Below are 13705 nucleotides of genomic sequence, written 5' to 3' on the forward strand. Positions count from 1 at the left end.
TTCCCTGATAAAGCAATAGAACTGTGCTGTAACTCCCTGTCATCTAAGGCACAATACCTTCTAAGCTTCCATAGCCATTTACTGAGACATAATGAATAGCAAGGAATCATCATATACCTTTAAATCAACAATCTTGAAAGGCTGTGATGAAAGAGTTAATTGTTAACAAATTAGGTTGATATTTAAGTGACCTCCAGCTTTTCTTAGATCCCTACCTATCTTTTAAGAATCATTTCATACAGACCTAATATCATATACATATAACAGACACCATTCTACAAGCCATTAGAATCCTGTATTTCTTCCTTAAGGGAATAAAGCTATGAATTCTCCTAAATTACTTGCATGTGTGTACTGTAGGCACAACAGCTGACTAGTAACAACTGCTAACAAAGCCCTGACAATCAGTACAACCTGACAGAATTTAATCCAATAATAAAAGGAATTTAGCACAAGATTTTATCCCTACCTTTGTCCTCATGCTACATTTTGCTACCTCTTTAATTGTGCAAATTGAATTATTTGTAGGACTGCACTGCAATCCAGGTCACTGAACAAACCTAAATGAGTAACAAGTTTACCTAGTAACTAGCACTCCTTTAAAAAAAAACCAAACCGAAAAATAACACAACCCTACATCATTTTAAATGAATAAACTACTCTTGAAAACTCCGAAGCAGGAGCAGGCAGAAGACAAAGGCTGAGAAATAGCTGCAAAGTAAGCTTTACAAGAACAGCCTGTTTCCATCTTAGACTTTGGTGCTTTTATTTTCAGACACTAAGCTAAAATGGATCACAGCAACAATGATGCAAATAGTTCTTTTTGTTTGTTTTTGGGGGGATGTAAATGGAAACTCATCATAAATCACACAAAAATCCTTCATCAATCATTGTTTACTTCACAGGAAAAGCAGCTTTTCATATATCAAAACATGCAATGTTTTGATCAATTGATCAATTACACGAACAGAATCAAACTACAGTCTAAATAACAGCTCCATTCCTTAGAAAGTGGAATACTAGTACGAATTGAGTTTCAGTAAGATGGAAGGGCTTTTTCAGAGCAGGCGGGAAATCAATCTGAAGCTGCCTATCAACCAAACAGTAAAAAAAAAAAAGTCTGAATATTTGTTTGCACAGAAAGCAAGTTCTGATTTGGGTATAAAGCATTACTGTCTTAGAGTACATTTTAAAGTGGCATACAATTGGGAAAAACCAAATAAGACAAGAAAAACCCCTCATCCTTTATATTAACTTAGGAGGCACTTTCAAATTCTTGTCCTAAAAATTATCTCCCATTCTATAAGACCTAAATCATTCTCAGTCCTGAGAACTGTTCACTCCTTTCCAGTAATGTAGGCACAGTCTAGTTAGGGAGGCTAATCAATGCTCATTCATTCATCCATCCACATTCACCCCACTGCAAACATGTAATACCACATTTTAAAAGCCCATGGACTTTTACTTATGTCCTACAACTTATTATCAGAACTTGACCTGTACAGCTTGCCCCCTCAGGCATCAATGACTCATCCCAGTGAAGCTAGCTGAGAAAAAAGCTTGACTTCTAGATAGATGTAACTTCCCAACTTTAACCAGCCTCCTCTGTTTTTTCTCCCCACTACCCTAGAACTCTTTCTTTGACAGCAGCAAATCTCTACACGCATTTTGAAAATTTTACCCTTCTTGTTTATTATTCTCTCAGATCTACATAGCACTGAGTAACATTCAAATAGCTTGTTGAGTAATGAAAGGTCAGACATGCCTGCCTCGTCTCTTCCAAAGTATTCTAAAGCTCTTCTGTTTTTAATTAAGAAATATCTTTGCTTCTACCTTGTACTTCTGGTTGTACTACAAGGGCTAAAACAAGAAAAATTACATTTGCTAAGAGGGGGTATACATATCATTTAAATTAAGCTTCCAAGTGGAATGCCTGAACTAAAGAATGTAGACTCCCCTGCAGTCAGGAAAAGCAAGATCAGCCCCCACCACCACCACCTTAGAGCAATCCTCAATAGCTTAGTTAGGGAGGTCCCTAACTGAACAGGCAATTAAAATCTCTCTCCTTAATTAACCTTAAAGCATTTACATGTTAAATTCTACCAAAACATTATGATCTAATCTTTTTAAGACACAGCGAGCTGCTATGTTCAACTACCGAATGTACCCATCTACAGGAATGAAAAGTTAACACAACTACTAAAATATTTTGCATTTAGCTCCTCCTAACACTCAACTCCAAATTGGCCCCCAAACTGCTCTCTGAATTGCAAATCAAAGTGAAATGCTTCGTTTGTTAAACGTACTTGTCTGAATGAAGATGTACTTATAATTAAGACAGATTTCCAAGAAATTGAACCATATTATCCTACCTGCTCCAAAATTTATAATTGCTCCCTTCCGCATTAAGAAAAGCAAATGACACTGCAAAAAAGGGCTTTTAAATATAAACTGGTGACTTCTGGAGCGTCTAGAATAGAATTCCTTCTTCATTTCGCTATATTCAAATTTCCCCTTGGTCTTTCCCCACCCCCGTGTTCAGAGGAGTGATCTTTTAGCATTTACTTCATATTACAATATATGGGACCATCTCGTTCCACAGGAATACATTTTTACATTGCAAAACCATTTCAAGATCAAAATGTTGGCAAATTCAGCACATTCCTTCTGCTGGCCATTAGCTGAAATAGTACTTGTTCAAATCATCTCATTTAAATTACATGAGATGCTGGCTTCTGTGCTATTTTATTTCATACTTTCTATCAGTAACCTAATCCCCTGATTCTATGTCTGCTAGAACCAGTTTTCCAAGTAGCTTCCCTCCCCTCCATTTTGTTTGCAAAGTTGAGCTTTGTAGCAGCTACAGAAGTAGGACTTCTGTGATCATCCATCTTTCTCACATGTGTGTTATAAAAACTTAGTGAAAATTAAAAAAGATGACTACTCAGCTGTAGCTGCACAGCATTGCTATGACTAAGCCTGTGTAAAGGAATGCTAAGCCTCAAGTATGTTTCAACGAAGCCTTTAAAAAACTTCACAATCTAAATTTTTTAATCTTGCTACATCTTAGCCTGTCATACACACCAATTATCAACTCATTTTCCTTGCTTGTAACTTTTAATTTGACTTGATGTATCCGAAAGTTTGTTTCTAGATACACAAAAATTCAGAACAGAATTTGGTACTGAGCATTTTTTAATCTCACCTTCAAAGTGTTTAAAGGGGAGTTTAAAGCGCTAATGTTTTTCTTTGACTACCTATAAGTTCACAGTGCTATTTCAGTTCTCTTTGTGAATTTTTGTTGAAACAGCTACAGCATAAACTGGGCTCTGGAAGAAGAAAAGGTTATTTTGTAATGAATTAGTCTTTAAAAACCAAAAAGAATTCATTAAACCTTTAGCTTCTAGGTCTTACAGGTCTATTCTAACTACTCCAACATGCAAAACATTTAGATTTCTTACTTTTAAGTATTTAGTTCTTTTCATTTAACCAATTTAAAAATCTCAAATACAATTACAGGAGGTTATCATTTACATATTTGAGCACTAGCCCTTTTGAGCCATCACTGGCATTTAGAACTGAGAATACATTCAAGTATCTGACACCTTGAATGCATTTTTTTTCATGGGTTTAAAATTTTTTTTAACACTGAAGACTCCGAGTGTTCCAGCCTCATGATGCACAGTGTTTCAGTGGAAATGAAAGTCTCCTTTAAAAGATATTATTCCACACTGGAAGAGAACGTGTTTAGCCTACCCGACTTCTCCGAGATACAGGAAGTCCCAATGACGAGCCATTGTCTACATCTCCCATAAGGAAGTCTGAAACACTGCCAGAAAAACAAAGAATTGTGTTACTTCATTACTTTACCTCACCAAGCAATTCCATATCACTGAGAACAAAAATTCAGATAGTGTTTCTAAAAGTTCCGCAAACAATTTTTAGTGGTCTTATAATCTCTGCAATTTCTATGCCATCACTGTTTCCCTTGTTAAAAAAAAAAAAAAAACAACACAAAACAACCAAAGCCGTAAAACTGTTTTTGATGTAGTTAATTTAAATTAGTTTATCAGATAATATTTGTCCAAAAGAAATCTAAAGTTTTTGTTGCTGTTGTTTAGTCTTAATTTGATTCAGCTTCACTGAGCTCTTTAAAAAGTCCTAAATTCCAACTTACACGTTTCCAAAGGTGAATGCCAATGTTTCAATGGAAGAAAATATTTCACTGAAGAGTTCTCTCTTGTTTTCTTCGCTAACTTCTTTGAAGTTCACCGCTTAGGAAAAAAAAAAAAATTAAAACCAAAGTGTGAGAGATGGGGTCAATCAAGCAAGTTTACTAGGCCTAAAGACAAATTTCATACACAAAGTCTCCCACAGAACACGCAACATTATATACTTTTCTGAACAATCAAAAAAACAGTTTTAAAAAAAAGAGTAGTAAGAAAGTAAACACTAAAGGAAAGAAATTAACACAACCCAGATGCTTCCCACAATGAAATCAGATTATTCTTTCACTTCCTATATTTTCCCACTTAAGCAGCAGCTTTGTGTGGGAACACGACGGTAAAGTGAGGGGAAGAAGGTCATTTACCAGCAAGAGTCAAATCACACAGCAGCAGCAACACCACAAAGTAGCTCACAAATGCTATTAAGTATTTAAATAAACGGTTTCTTTTCTGGGTAGAAATTTCAGAAGTCACAACTCAGGCAGTAGTTTATCAGGGTGCAACCCCCTGTCCCATATGCAGTCCTGTGTATGTACCCCCAACAGGGACTTCTGGCTTGAGTACAGACAAAACTATCAAAAGGTAGTGTCCATTGCAAAACCCTTTAATTATTAGCTGCACAGTCTGGCAAAAGCCCCTCAGTTTTGCCTGTTAGAAGCGGGGAAGAAACTCAGCATAGTTATTGCTGTTCTGAAATAGCAAAGGGAGTGTTCCTGAACAAACTAGATGGTTTAACCTGGTGATCAAGACAAGTATTTAGCCACTCAACACTGAGCCTTTAACATGCTTCCACGACAAACTGTAATAATGAGAAAAGAAGAACGATCCAGCCAGAATTTCTGTTAACAACTACTGGAGAAGGGGAAGGAGGGAGAAAGGAGAAGACAAAAAGTACAATCTTTTTTGTCCGTTTCCAACTTAACTCCTTAATCACTGGTGACAGGGAAATTTTTGTACAGAGGTCACGTACACTCCTTTGAGCTGAAGTTGAGCCTTCGATGGAAGTTCTCCCAATTTTACTTTGCAAGAAGTGACATTTTCACATTAGTATTTATTTTCATAAAGTTTTGGGGTTTTTTTTAAAACAAGGCTATAGTCTTAATTAACTAGATGCCCAAGTTACACTTATGCTCCCCTGTTTGATTTACTAATCCCTATTCATCACTCTGTGAGAACTGTGATAATGTTAATTTATGTATCCTCCTTACATTTCAAGTACAAATAAGGAAATAATGGATCGCAATGACTTCCAGAAGTAGCAAAAATGAAATTATGTTAAAATGTTGCCCATTCTATACATGTTTTCTTAGCAAATTAAAGTAACAGACTTTAATCTTAAGAAGTATTCAAACTTCCTGCCAGGTGCCTAAACACTAATGGGTAACAAACAAAGAAAGTACAGTAATCTGCTCCCCCATTAGACTTCCTTTGTGAAAGGAAAAGTTTTTAACCAGTAAATTAACACACTTGAATCCATTCCTTTTTACACAGCATGCTAACAGGCCTGAACAACATTTTTATAACAACTATTTCTACAGAAAGCTATTATGGAAAAAATAAGTATCCCTCTCATGGGCTATTTTCACAATTACTTGCAGATCTGGAAGAATGTGTTGTAATAAGCCTGCAGCAAAAATAAGAATGCCACATATTACAAAAATATTAACAGTCTCTGTTGCCACAGTTCACTGCTAAATTAAGGCTTCTCCTACCTCTTCATTCTTCTATGCTTCTTAATTACTTAGAAGAAATTAATGCCTCTGGCACCTTTGTTTGAAATGAGACTCCATAAAGGTCCACAGATGATTTTTTTTTTTTTTAACAACTTTATAAATACCAGTGGATTTTTTTTTTTTTAGATTCAGTTTAGTTGGAAACATCAGCTTTCCAGAGATAACACTGCTTCTGGATCTCAATTTTGCATTCCAAATCATTAAGCAACAACAGTTACTATGAGATCTATTGATTACCAGCCACTAATGACTGGAAAAATCATTTGAGTGCCAGCATGAAACGCTAACTGTTTCAAAATTAAAAGGAACCAACAAGAACTTTCTATACATTCAAAGCACTTACCACTTAAACATTCGTATATCCATTAGCTGCAGCGTCTTCAGAGAAAAGAGCACTTCTTTCACTTCACTAATGAGACATTAATAAAGATAGCCTCTCCGTAAAGAAATGCCGTCTGTTTCACTCTGCCTTCCTGTTCCAGGAAGACTTTTGTTAAGCTTTACATTTTACATACCAAAGAAATTCTTTCTTTTCAGGATCCATCACAAATGGAATAACCAATCGCAAATTTTTCAGAATTACCACTTTTCCAAAAAAAAAGGTTAGTCCCAACTCTTATTAACGCAGAGGAATACAGACAGCTTTCTTCTAGCTTACTACCACTGGAATGCTGATGTACTTAACATCAACTTTAAACCATGCACGCTCTTTCCCCAGGACATCCTGACTGCACACAATAGCTACTGACAACAATGAACTATAGTAATCTTTCCATGTCTGGAAATGACAGCTATCTATCTATAGTTCTACAGATTTCAAAGCAAGTATACAACTTAACAAGGCTTTTAAGTATGACTTCAGATGGCACATAATGAACTGAAAAAAAAACCCATGACAGCAATACATTAAAATCCAGAATCGAGTACCTGAAATGCAAGCCTAGCTTGCATTGAAGTGGATCTATATTTGCAAAGCTGTCTTCAAACTAAGGTGGGTTTGGCAACCCCACGTAAACACTGCAAGACACTGCAAAGTTTCAACTCTTGGTTCATGCCAGCAAAAACTTTCTGAATCAAGCCTAGAACAGGCTAGGGAACCAGCAACAGCCACGGAAGTTTTGGAAGCCGGACTCCCAGAAGCTGAATCATAGAATCATTTAGGTTGGAAAAGACCCTTGGGATCATCGAGTCCAACCATCAACCAGTGCCTGAGGACATTTGAGCAAGGCTTCTGAAACTATAACAAAGGGGCTGTCAGCTGTCAAAACCAAAGTGCCAACCAGGGCCTTTAAAAGGTGATGCTTAGACAGCTCACGGAGACCACAGCACAAGCTTCTGCAATGCTTTCTTGTCCCCTTTAAAGTCAAGTCAAGACAGTCCAGCCCAGGAAACCCAGGGGACACAGCCACATGGGAGTCCAGAGGAGTTTGCTTGCTTCCTCCTTCCCCCTCCCCATAGACACGTACAGGACAGTGGTGAAGCTACCTTGCCAGCTCTCTGCAGAGCCTGGACAAGTCTAAACTCCACCACCTTGGAGAATTTACTCTTTGTAGGTCAATTTTCTCATACCTAATAGACAGATATGGTAACACCACTACCTGTTTCCCAGGAATACATCTTCAGTCCATACTTTACTAGCTGACTTCTAAGCAGTAAGCAACTGGCTGACTTTTTGGAACCGAATACCTTTGCAACCAATTTTCTGTCCTTGAACTCCCAATGTTTTCAAGAACTATTTCAAAAACAAAAACACCACCCAAGCAAACAAACAAAAACCCAAATAAACATAGACCAAAAACCACTCCCTCTCCCAAAATGAAGACTTGTAATACTTCTTTTTGTTATTACCTCTCATCTTTAGAAACATGCAAAAAAACCAGGAGAAGGAGCCTGAGTAAAGAGCAGTATTGTGCAGACTGGAAAGAGGAAGGAGGAGAGTATTCTCAGATCTCACAGCTAGAGAGGATCAGGAGGCTGTCTAGGCCCCACTGTTCTACTTTTAGTTCTCTGTGCCCTATAATTTCACCAGCCTGTACTTACTACCAAGTCTGGCAGCCTCCCTAACTTCAGCTGGATGCCAACAAGACAAGTTTGAGGAACCATTTACGACTCCCTTCATAACAAATTTTGCTTTGAATTTACATCACGTATATACCAGCAAAAATGAAATTCCCTTGCTAGAAGCATTTAACTTTGATGCAGAACTATTAGAAAAAAAAATACCTAAAAAGGAAATTTTTACAAGATAAGTGCAATTTTCAGCTTTATCATTCATTCTAATGATTCAGTTAAGTCAAAAGGTGCAATTTAGATCAAAAGAACAGTACAAACTTGAATTCAGCATGGGATCAGGAGAACTATGTACTCTGGGGCCACCAACTATTTAAAGACACTGAGTGGGAAAGTAACAACCGTGAGTATGATCGTGTGACAGACTGGGAAGTGACTTCTAGAAATTTGAGTCTAAACAGGTTCCAAGCAAGATGCTTCAGCAAGTCTCAATTCTTCCTTATTAAGTGAGGTGTCATTTAAAAGACACTCTTCCGGAACCACTGGAGTAAGCATGTACAAGTACTGCAGTCCAAGCAAAGAGGCTCAAGAGAACCATGTCATGTCCGAGATATAACCAGAGAAATCAAGGGTTTCCCTCCACCCCCTACATTTTCCATCAATCCCAGTCTAAAATGGTAAGAGTCTGACATTATCTGTTCTATCAATCATAATTTTCTGTAGCAAGATTAAGATAACATGCTATATCTAGTTTTTCCTTCAGTCTACCCAAAAGGAAAAACATTAGACATGCAAAGCAGAACTACAAGCACATTCATATCATTCCTACTGGAGGACCCAAGAAACGGCTGAGGCTTGGAAGAGGGGCACAATGACTCTAATTTTTGCTAGCATTCAAAATACTCCCACTTGCAGTACTTTAAAGGGGGTGGTCTGTCTGCACTGGACATTATTTTTCAGAAACAATGCAACTTGTCATACTTAAGAGAATCCTTCACAAGCCAGAGTCACTGAGAGTCACCAGTTCCAAAGTTATTGTATCTGATTTCATTAAGAGCAAAGGCAGTCATTTGTTAAACTAACATTTGCCCCTATATAAAGTTCCAAATACAAACTAGATTTGAAACCATGACATTATGCAAAGATTCTAAATGGTCTTTCTAGAACATAAACCAGTTATGCTTCTATTTCTGACAGGGGCAAAAAAAAAAAAAATCACATGTAAATCACAGCTTGTTTCTATTTCACCCTATTCTAAATAAACATCAGAAATTTTCCGTGCCAGGTTAATCTTCCTAGCCACAAATCTGCCTACAGATACAGAACGCTTCCACATCTTTTTATAGTTCTGTCCTCCAATGACAAGAAACAGATGAGTCAGATGAACTTCTTTCATAATGTCACATTAACACAGCCCGGGAAGACAGAGGAAAAAGGATACTGGTTCTGTCCTACCAGCTCCTTGCATTCTTGTAGCTTCCTGTTTATTCTAAAGTTAACATTACTTCTAGTGAACACAGCTGAAAACCTGCAAATGCATGTGTTACTGACAGGCCACCGTAAGCAAACTTGAGGTTTGACATGCTTACAATTCACCACAACATGCTGTATTTTTACTTCAGCTTCCTCAGTTCCAGCAGTCATACACTTCAGTTCAAGTACAAACACAGAAGCAGTATGACGCTCGCACAAAAATCAGCTGTAAAAATCAAAGAGGTGCTAAAGACAAACTGCCTTCACATTTACCACAGGTTACGCTGGGAGGAGGTACGCTGTTTTCATACAGCAAAGGTTTTGCTCCTCTCAGAGAAGTAGGACTGAAGTATCAGCCTGAAAGAGCTGAAACCCCTTAACTCCCCATTTCCATCTCCAGACAAGTGGGGAATACAATGCATGACTGAGCAAACAATGACAGGTGCTACGCTAAAGTCTTCATATAAAGTGCTTGTCTGTGTCAAAGGCTACAAATATTGAGGCAGGACTGATTGAGACCATCTTCTTTAGTGAGACCTGGAGCTCCCTTTTCTTGCAATTAACTTGGGAACTCTGCAAGGCCAGGTCACACAGGGCTGGATCACAGCAACAACAATTCCCCACAAAGTTTGTTTGCTTTAGCCAAAGAATCACCAGGCACTTTACACCAGCCTCTGTTCTAGGTCCAGAACACATTCTGTTTATGAATAACTTAATGTGAAATTAGTGAAAATGATATGAACAGCAGTTGCATGCTATAATCTTATTTCATCAAAAACCACTTTATCTACTTGTTCAAGCTAGAACACATCTGTATCCAACCAGCACTGTGCACCATATCATCACTGTACTTTGGATCCTGTTGTAGGAGTCCTGAACCTAGATTTTCAGTACTGTCAAACCACTGCCAATGGGAAAATTATTCAGAGTAATGTAACCAAGAGGGAGAAAAAAGTCAAAGCTCAGTTCCAGCTCAAGGACAAAGACTGTTACCATAACGGAATCACCTCCTTTCATGCTTTTTTTTCTTTGAGAGGTTTCTCATCATACAAGGTCATATTTAAGGCAGTTCAAGCGAGACATTGCTGAACACAGACTTCTCAGATGTACCTGAAGTATGGTCTTAGAACTTGACCCACTTAAACATATTTGACAGAAAACTGGAAGACATGACTGTACTGCTTTTGTGTCAAGTGGCATTCTTACAACAATAAAGAGTGGAGTTACTTTCAAAATTCTGTAATTATACAATATGCACAGCATTTTCCTATCAGTACTTTTTCTTTCTATATAGAAAATAATCCTTCCATGACTGTAGCTCCTCATACATTCCATATATTAACAGTGAGTGAACTCTACAATGCAAGAAAAATGTTAGTAGTTAGTGCAAACGCATTAATTACATGAACTAAAATCCATTCAGGGAAAAAAGCTAGAAAGTATTTGTGAATAATACTGGCAAAAAAAAAAGCTTAGTACTAAAGTTATTTCTTCTGGTCACTATCAAGAGAAATGAATAAATCCTAAAATAACTATTCAAAGAACAGTTATGCATCAAACCAGGCACTTAAGAAAATGGCAATGCATTTGCCTAGGGTTCAGCGCTAATGAAAGTGTATGATGGAACAGTCTGCACTGTGAAAAGAAAAAAAGTAAGTATGGCATCAAATTCAGAATTCTGGAGGAATGCATTATGTAATTCAACGAAGTGCTTAATTCTCCGCTTCAGGAGTAGAACAGTAGGAGGGACAATACACAAATCTACATCTGGAAAATTGGTTCATCCCCAGAACTACAGAAAGTGACCTTGGACTTATCATGGACTTGAAATCGAACACAAAAATTGACAAAAAGGCCAACATAATTATGGAATCAATCAACAATGTTACCATGTGAAACCAGGAAAGTAATTATATTGCTTTACTCTGCAATGGTTAACTTGGACAGCATAGACAGTGATCAATTTGGGGCAATGCTTATCGAGAACAATCTTGATAAACTATGTAGTCCAGAGAGGGAAGGTATTATTACAATAATTTTTAGAAACACGATTTAGCAAAGGTTGATGTAATTTAATTTACTTGTGTACTTTAAGTCAGTTCTCCTCAAAATATCTCAAAGAGCGAGCAGCTGAACACTGTCCTGTGTCCACTGAAATTAGGGTGGGAGTGGAAGATACACGGTAACCTTACTATAGCACTTAAGTATGGAAACAGCTTGTCTAAGGTGGATTTGAATTACAGTCACTCAACATTTAACCTGCTCTCATGGTTAAATATCTGATTACCATTGCACATGTGTACTTAACTCTTCCTGAGATTAACAAGATAAATGGCAACCTCTCAGGGATACCCTCTGCATTTCTACTGTTACGTACAATTCTGTAAAGCAAGTTCAGAAGTTGCAGAGTTATAATCCTGTGATCATTTCAAATACCAGGGACAGAGCTATAGGAAACTCTACATGTAGCACAAAGAAAATGCAAAGTGGGCTGCTAGTACCTGCCAAGATCAAACAAACTGCCCAAGCTATCTATCAATAAGAAGAATTAATACGAAGCTTGGAAGAATCCAAGAACCAGGCAACTAAACACATTAGCATTTTAACTGATATTCCTACTTTATTGAATCAGCAGTGTATGTTCAGACTTACAAAGATAATTAGAAAGCAAGGGGAAACCCCTGAGCAAGTAGGAAAATTATATTGTGCGTCTCTGACGGATGATGTTCCACATGATTTAACACAGGCAAGAGGTGGAGATTTAACCCTACTCAAAGCATTCTCCATGCCACATGGAAGAAACTACTGGTTCCACTGGATTTACCCCAGAGTAGGGACAACTGCAGTCAAAGGTTACACAGAGAAGAAACAGCTGTGGTTTATGGGCTGGACTAATTGTCTGCTTCACCATTTGCATTTGTCTGACATGCAGAGAACTGCAGCAGCAAAGGTCAGCAATAGAAAGTAAATGTCTGCAAGGCTTTTTTGTTGCTGTTGACACCTTTACTATGCCTACGATCTGTTTGTGGAATTTATAAACAAGTGTTAGACCATTCAGATTTGGATTGCTCAACAACATCCCTACAAATCCATAAAATTAAGCAAAGATTTTTGGCAAATCTTTAAGTGGATAAATATGATTTTTACAATTCTGTGATATTATTCTGTGATACATAGGTAAAGAAAAGCTCAAGATCAAAGGCTCATGCTTTTGGAATTCCGTGTGGGTTTGCATAAGCTTCCTATATGCAGAATTTTATTACATCAACAGGAGAACAGGCCATTTAATATTACTTTTCACTTAGAGAAGGTATTTTTAAACAAATGTTAAGGTATTACTATTAAAAAACCACCCCGTTTCTTCTGTATACATAGAATCCTATCTATAACTCCAAGCCAGAGTCAATCAAGTCACTAATTACAATTTTCCAAGAATATGAAAAGGTAGCAATACCTTACCTTTTACTTTTGCAATAACTGTTCCTGCAGCACTAAGAATATCAACTGAGTTTAGAGTCTGATGTTTGTTTATCACTGCTTTTAAAACACGTAGCAAGTCTCCCAGGCGTTCATGTACTACCTGATGCAGGCCATCTTGATTTTCTGAAAAAAGTAAAGGAGAAACTACATTATAACAGTGAATTAATTCACAATCTCATTACAAACCACTGATGGTATTCAGCTGCCCTGAAGTCTAGGCCGTATGGAACAAAAAGAATTACACTAGCATTTGCCAACAGTTTACTTGCAATGTTGCATGCCATCTACATACACACTCATTTCTCCCAAAAAACCAAGGACTCTTTTTTTTTTTTTTTGGAAAGGGGACTCTACACCGATACGTTCAGGTTTCTGAATTTAACCATCCTCCTTTTCTTGTCATTTCATCAACCACCATTTTGATAATTACACATATTCAAAAAAGAATATCACCAAAAGCAGATTTGGATTGCTCATTAGATATTTATTCACCAGATACAAATTCAACACCTTTTCTGTACATACATAGAATTAAACAAAGATTTTTGGCAGATGTTAGCTAGCCTTCAAGTTCAGTGTCAGTCAAATCTTAAGTACCTTTAGTATATAAGCCTAGACCTACAAAGGTCTGTCTTTAAGCATGTCAATCTTGATAAAGAAGTTGAATGCCTAAATTATTTTGTGAAATTATGCCTAAACAGAAAAAAAACTCAAAACCAAGCACGCATACAGGGCGATGATTTTTACAGCATATGCCTCTTGCTATGCAACCTAAATCCCGCC

The 13705-nt window shown here is 37.3% G+C and overlaps 1 protein-coding gene across 4 annotated transcripts in view; it reads right to left on the reverse strand.

The window, feature by feature from the left end:
- Positions 1–13705, reverse strand: part of ARHGAP29 (Rho GTPase activating protein 29) — a 52975-nt gene that overhangs the window by 15779 nt on the left and 23491 nt on the right. For 3 of the 4 annotated variants that reach the window (XM_014939470.1, XM_014939471.1, XM_014939469.1), the window contains exons 3-5: positions 12902–13045; positions 4178–4274; positions 3757–3829 (exon numbers count right to left, since the gene is read on the reverse strand). In XM_014939470.1, coding sequence (XP_014794956.1) covers positions 3757–3829; positions 4178–4274; positions 12902–13045 — 314 coding nt within the window. Of the gene's footprint in view, positions 1–3756; positions 3830–4177; positions 4275–6302; positions 6603–12901; positions 13046–13705 lie in introns of those variants that run through there. The other variant, XM_014939472.1, reaches the window with a different exon arrangement.

The sequence above is a fragment of the Calidris pugnax genome, unplaced genomic scaffold, assembly GCF_001431845.1.
Source record: "Calidris pugnax isolate Ruff unplaced genomic scaffold, ASM143184v1 scaffold18, whole genome shotgun sequence".
NCBI classification, from domain to species: domain Eukaryota; kingdom Metazoa; phylum Chordata; class Aves; order Charadriiformes; family Scolopacidae; genus Calidris; species Calidris pugnax.